Source organism: Mandrillus leucophaeus, unplaced genomic scaffold, assembly GCF_000951045.1.
Source record: "Mandrillus leucophaeus isolate KB7577 unplaced genomic scaffold, Mleu.le_1.0 Scaffold1183, whole genome shotgun sequence".
NCBI lineage: Eukaryota > Metazoa > Chordata > Mammalia > Primates > Cercopithecidae > Mandrillus > Mandrillus leucophaeus.
Window position 1 is genome coordinate 180502 of NW_012100132.1, and position 6666 is coordinate 187167.

At 58.1% G+C, this 6666-nt stretch overlaps 1 protein-coding gene across 1 annotated transcript in view; it reads right to left on the reverse strand.

Moving 5' to 3' along the window:
• Positions 1 to 705: 705 nt before the first annotated feature.
• The window catches only part of ADAMTS13 (ADAM metallopeptidase with thrombospondin type 1 motif, 13), a 41512-nt gene continuing 35551 nt past the window's right edge, over positions 706 to 6666 (reverse strand). Inside the window, 6 exon segments of the mRNA XM_011965553.1 lie at positions 706 to 1118; positions 2003 to 2187; positions 3379 to 3555; positions 3884 to 4030; positions 4496 to 4814; positions 5477 to 5681. Coding sequence (XP_011820943.1) covers positions 912 to 1118; positions 2003 to 2187; positions 3379 to 3555; positions 3884 to 4030; positions 4496 to 4814; positions 5477 to 5681 — 1240 coding nt within the window. The 3' untranslated portion in view covers positions 706 to 911.

The window sequence follows — 6666 nt, forward strand, 5'->3', positions numbered from 1 at the left end:
CACCTGAGCCGCTCATGGTGCCGCCGTCAGGCGCAGCTCACAGCCCTCACAAAGGGCTCGGTAGCCGGCCGCGTCCGAACCGGCGCGCTGCCTTGTGGGAAAGGGAGCATATTAGCATAGGGGGCGGGGCTTTCAGGCTGCGGCGAGGTGTGCCCGAGGGGAGGCGGGTGCTCATTAGCATAGGGAGCGAGACCCTCAGGCCGCGGCTAGGTGAGCTCGAGGGGTGGCAGGTGCTCATTATTGTAGGGCGCGGGACCCGCAGGCTGCGGCGAGGTGCTGCGCGGCGGCGGGGAGCTCGTTAGCATACGGGGCGGGGCTCGCAGGCATCGGAGGGGTGCGCCCGAGGGGGGCGGGCGTCATTAGCACAGGGGGCGGAGGCCCGCAGTTTGCGGAGACTTGCTCCTGAAGGAGGCGGGCACTCATTAGCATAGGGGGCGGGGTTTGGCGGCGCGCGGACACCTTAGGGGTCAGACCCTCACACCAGGACACAAGGGTGGGGCTTCGCAGGGAGCTGGCAAATGCGCCAGCCTCGGAGTGGAATCCTGATTGGCTTTTCTTCCTGGATAGGAAGAAGATAACTAGGGATGTCCAGCGGGTTGCGCAGATCAAGATAGAGCCAAGCGGGGCCAGCGAATCCCTGCCTTGCCATGGGATGGGTTTTCAAGCCAGGTCTGGACAGCTTAGAAGAAAAAACCGCCGGTCACTCTGCATGTTTTATTTATTGGTACCCGAGGAAATGGGGGCTGCCTTTCCCTTCCAGAATCCCCACCTCCAACCCCCTAGCCTTTTGGACATTGGAGAAGACTCTAAAGTAGATACCTAAGATTGGAAAAAGTTCGAATTGGAAAGCACTGAGACCAGAGGTCAACCCTCCAGGGCTGGCCAGACACGTAACAAATGTTCATTGACCGTCAGGTCCCTTCCTTTCCCTTCCAGGACTGAGGGTCCTGCCCCTCCGGTACCCATGATTGGAGGGTCCAGTACTGGCCCCGCAGGCTGGCCTGAGCCTTAAGGAAGTCCTCGCTGAACTCCATCTCAGCCTGGCTGCTCTCTGACTCCCAGTAGAGCACCTGCTGCCCATGGAATGTTGTGGTCCTCAAGCTGTGGATGTCCCGGATCTGAGAGAAAAGGGGCAGCCCAGAAGGACCGGCCATAAGTGATAATTAGCACTCACATTAATTAGCCCTTAATGTGCAGGGGCTCACAGATTCCGGATCACATTTAATGCTTACAAAGCCCTCCTAGGAGTACGCTGTTACTCTACCCCGAAAACTGAGCTCCAGGGAAGTTACATCACTTCCCCGAGGACACAGAGTCAGGGTGCCAGAGCAGGGCCAGGCTGCCTCGTCTGGGAAAGCTGATACCCTGCAGAACACAGTTCTCCCAGGACACAGGAAACCTTGGGGAGGGTGCAGGGTGCTCCTCTGTCCAAGTCATATCAGACTGTAAAATTATGCTTCAGTCCTGGGTTAGCTGTCAGTCTACATCAGAAAGGTCTTTACCATTCTTTATCATTTTGCTTTTTTTTTTTCTTCTTTTTTGAGACAAAGTCTCACTCTGTTGCCCAGGCTGGAGTGCAGTGGTGCGATCTGGGTTCACTGCAACCTCCACCTCCTGGGTTCAAGTGATTCTTGTGCCTAAGCCTCCCCAGTAGCTAGGATTACAAGCACACGCCACCACGCCTGGCTACTTTTTGTATTTTTAGTAGAGACAGGGTTTCATCATGTTGGCCAGGCTGGTCTCGAACTCCTGACCTCAAGTGATCTGCCCTCCTCGGCCTCCCAAAGTGCTGGGATTACAGGTGTGAGCCACTATTTCACTCTTGTAGGTAGCTCAAAAAACATTTCTTGGTGAATATGTGGAGGAAGCACTCTTCTCCCATTCTTTCACTAATGATTTGGAGGGTTTGAGTCTGAAATAAACTGAAGGGGGTCCCCTACTCCTGCCCCCGCTAGGGAAAGCTGTCCAGAATCACAGCACAAGTCCCCATGCTGGGCCTCACCGAGATGTAGCTGGCATTGGCTCCCTTGGTCCCATTGTCCACGTCGGTGACCAGGGCATGGACGGCAATCCGGGCGTGCGGAGCCACATTAATGAAGAGCCGGCAGCCCCCTGCCTTACTCGTGGCTGGACTCAGCGAGGGACTCACGATTTCACCCCAGGGCCCAAAGAGCTGCATGTCACATTCTGCAGGGGGAGCAAGTGGGACATAGAAACCCAGACAGACCACTGATGCCACAGGCCAGAGCAACTCACAGCCGGGAAGCAGTGCAGGGCAGCATGGCACTGTGGTCAAAATTGGGGTTCCCAGGCAAACCCTGCTGAACCCCACCTCTACCACTTCTTGGCCCAGTGACTTTGGGCAAAGGCTAAATGTTCTGGGCTCTGGTTCCCTCCTCTGCAACTGAAGGAAACAATGGCATGCACTGAGCAGAGTGGTCTTTCGGACTCAATGATGTCACATGTGCAAGAGTGTTTCACACTGAACCTGGCACCAAGGATAGGCTCCACCCATGGCAGCCACTGCTGTTCCTCGGAGCTCACTGGAGCTGCCACCTGCCTGTACCTCCTGCACCTCTTTCAAGGCAAGTGCCTGTGTGGGTGGGGCTGGGCCGGGAAGTAAGAAGCAATGTGAATGGTGACAGTGGGCTCATGGCCTTTTGGCAGGACCCAGCAGCACCTGTGCGCTGAGGCACATACACAGCTCTCTGCTCAGGCAGGTGTTAGGGCAAGGAGGAGGCGCACTAGGTCTCTGCAGAGGCTAAGCCCACTGCCGCTAAGCCCCTGACACCTGGGGGAGCCGAGGAACCTCTGGAACCGGCTAGGGAAGCCGACTTTGGCCAGCTCGGACTGCTGGGAGAGGGCAAGTGCCCCAGGACAACCGAGAGGGCTATCAGAGGGCATCTAGGGGGCCATGGGCAAGGCAGGGGTCCCTGAGGTGGCATCCTCTGTCTGAGGTGTGCTTGTGGGTGCACACGCATGTACAAGCATGTGTGCTCACACCAGTGCACTAGAACAGGGCTGAGGGACAGTGGCTCTCACAAAAACCCTAAAGGGCCTTGAAAGGCTGGAGGGTTGGGGGCGGGGTGGGTGGGGGTGGGGCAGAGGCCTGAGGGACTGACTGAGGATGTGGACCACATCCCACATCCATCCATCTTGCTGCACAGTCCCAAAGAGGAGGGATGTAGCACTCATCCTGCGACCTCTCCCTGGCATGTACAGGCTGACACTGGCCAAGCCCAGCTCCTTCCATCTCAGTCAGCTCCCTCTGTATCTTCCCACTACCCCCCTGGGACTGGCCCCATCCCCAGCAGCACCCACCCAGCCTCCCTGCCAGGACCGGAGCACCCAGGGGAGGTGGAGAAGGCCTGGCCATACCTCTGTAGAAGGTTTCAGGAGCAAGCTGGCTCCCATACCGCAGCAGCACCCCGGCTCCCGGCTGCCTGCAGCGCTGCCTCACCACCAGCGTGTTGGTCTTAGAGCTGAAAGTCATGCCCAATAGCTTCCTGCACATCTTCCTCCAGGTGAGCCGGCCCCAAAGCAACAACATGTCCCCTAGGAAGCGGCAGGGCAGTGAGGGTCCAGCACTACCATGCCTGGTCAGCAGAGGAGTGGCTCCGGGGTAGACTGAGCCGAGTTCAAGTCCCGCCTCTCCCACCGCTGGCTGTGTGACTCTAAGTAACTGAGCACGTCACTTAATGTCTCTTAGCCTCAGTTTCCTCATCTGTAAAATGCAGATCATCACTCCCCAGTCATGAGATGGAATGCAAACTAAAGTTGGGAATGTACATGGGGCTCTTGCCAGGAACGGGGCATGCAGCGTTGTGCTGGCTCCTGGCAGGGGCCATAACTGGCAGCATCGCTTGCAGGGCCCTAGACATACCCGCACTGCAGTTGAGAGAACTCTCAAGGATGCGGAGGGTCACCACCTCCCCGAGGGGCCGCCCAATGGCCACTGCACAGTCTGCCTGCCCTGGTCCTCGCATGTCAATGGTTCCTGTTGGCTCAAGGTGCTGCCTGCCACAGGCACCTGAAAAGGGAGCAGGAGACAGGTGAGCAGTACTTCCGGGATTTCCAGCAGGGCAGGCTCCGGGGTTTCCAAGCTGAGGAAGGAGACCAGGAGGTAGGGGTGGATCCTGTCCCCCAAGGCCCAGCTGGAAGCCTTCTCAGGACAGGGACGGGGGTTAGGTAGGTCAAAGCATCACCCTCAGGGCACAGGGCTGCTTCCAGATGCTCCAGCAAGCAGGGGCACATGCAGAGCAGCCCAGAGGCTAGGGGGCTCACAAGCTGGGTTCCTAGCTTCAAGTTACTTCCCCTTAATAGTAGTAAAAGGGAGGTTTTGCTTTGCCAGGGAGGAAGAGGTCCAGCCCTGATCCTGGCCTCCCAGGCACACATCCCAGGGACCAAGCTCTTGTGCCAGTCCTTCCCAGAGGGAGACGCCTTTGCCCACCCCTCCTACAGCAGCTGCCCGACAGGAAGGAGGACAGGACGTAACTGGACTGCGCCGAGCTTTCCTGGGGCCCGGGCAGGAGCCGCCGAGGCTGGGGAGCCGGGGAGAAGAGCAGGGCCGGGGCCTGGGACCACTCCAGGGAGGCACCAGCAGGGGTGGCTGTGGTCTGTCCTGGAGCAGTGGCTTCTTCGTGAGGTATCAGGTTGGGCGTCCCCTGTCCCACACAGGGCCCAGCCCAGCAGCCACGCACAGTCACTGGCTTGGGCAAGTGCTGGCAGAAATCAGCCGGCACAGGTGCCTGGGCCTGGGGTCCGAGGCAGGTGTCATGCCGGCGCTGGATGCCATCCCCACAGGAAACAGAGCACTGCCAAGAGAGGGGAGGAGGAGTCACAGCTGACCCTGGCCAGAAAGTGACAAGGAAGTGGTAACTACAGGCCAGGAGTGATCCAATATAATCTTTGTACAAGCTGGGAGGCAGGTAAGTGTCTCCATTCCACAGATGAGAAAATTGAGGTTCAGAGAAGGCACCCAGCACAGGTCATGTAGGTGGGAGGAGCCAGAATTCAAGCCTGGGTCCCTGTCATCCTCATGGCCTCTCTCTCTCTCCAAGCCTTAGAGCAAGCAGGCCTGTGGGGCTGCGGCTCGTCTCTGTCTGCTGTGCCCCTGCGCCCTCCACACCATGAGCGAGCCCCTCCAGGGGCAGCCTGAGCCCCATTTACCATTGTCTTTCCTGCCCTGCCAGGTGCGTGGCACAGCTGGCATTCCCTTATCTGTATAGAGCTGGGTGGCCTGCTGTTCATCTTCCAGTGTCCCCAAACCTAAGAGCCTCTTAAGTCCTAGCTGCCCACAGGTCTCTAGGCCTTCTGTGTATCTGCCTCTAGGTGCCCCCTCACCAACAGACCCAGCTCTCTCCTTCCTTTCTGGGGACACAATGAACCAATGCCCCCTAGACTCCCTCACACATAAGCAGCCATAGCTGATGCCCGCCCCAGCCCCACAGGGATCCCAAGCGCCCGCTGTGCTCACCTCCGTCCAGGTGCCGACATACCAGCGGTAGGTGCAGTCAGCAATGAGACAGGGGACGCTGGCCTGGGGCCGCACCAGTGCCGCACAGGCCGCCTCGTCCACCTGCACGTCCTGGCCTTGGTCGAGCTGCACACAGGCCACCGAGCGCCTAGCAGTGCCAAGGCCACAGCTGGCCGAACATGGGCCAAGGGACATGACTTTCCACCTGCAGGAAGAGAAGACCCCAAAGAGAGGCTGGGTCTCCCCAGAAACGGTACTGCCCCACACGGGCCCCTCTCCACCCGCGTGTCCTCGAACAGTTGCCTAGACAGCTTCTGTGGCCAGGCGAGATGGGAAGTGTAGCCACAGAGCCCCTCCTGTCTGGGGCCAGGGCTCACAGCCACAGGAGAGCTACCAAAAGGCCCTGGAGGAAAGAGGCTGCTTTTTCCCTAACTGCACATCCCCCTCTCATCGCCTTTCTCACAGAACACCTGTCAGCACCCCAGGGGCTGCCTATGGAACCAAGTAACAGCAACAGGAAGCGAGCCCCTGGGTAACAGGAGACAGATCTCACCACCCCACGTTCTACAAGGGGGAAGGCCGAGGACCTTAACCCTGCCCATGTTGATCTGTAATCATTCAATAACTAATTATGGCCCGCGTTCTTCAGAGCTCAGACACGAACCCAGGCGCCTGCAAGGGAGCTGGGATCTTCATCACAACACTGTTCTCCCCCATGACGCTGCAGCACTGTCTCTTGGACCCGTGCTTTCTGTGGCCTGGCGCTGTTCTACATGACACTGGGAGGTGGCAGTGAACCAAACCAGACCCCACCGCCTCTCGGAGCATGGATTGTTCTCCATTTGGGCATCACTGGCATGAGCGACTGGATGCTGCTTTGCTGTGGGGGCTGTCGTGTGTATTGCAGAAATTTTATTTTTTAGTTTATTTTAATGGTTTTCTTTGAGACATGGTCTCATTCTGTCATCCAGGCTGGAGGGCAGTGGTGCAATCACGGCTCACTGCAGCCTCAGCCTCCAGGGTTCAAGCCATCCCCTCACCTCAGCCTCCCAAGTAGCTGAGACTACAAGCGTGTGCCATCATGCCCAGCTAATTTTTGTAATTTTTATTTGTTTGTTTTTGTTTTTGAGATGGAATCTCACTCTGTCGCCCAGGCTGGAGTGCAGTGGCACAATCTCAGCTCACTGCAA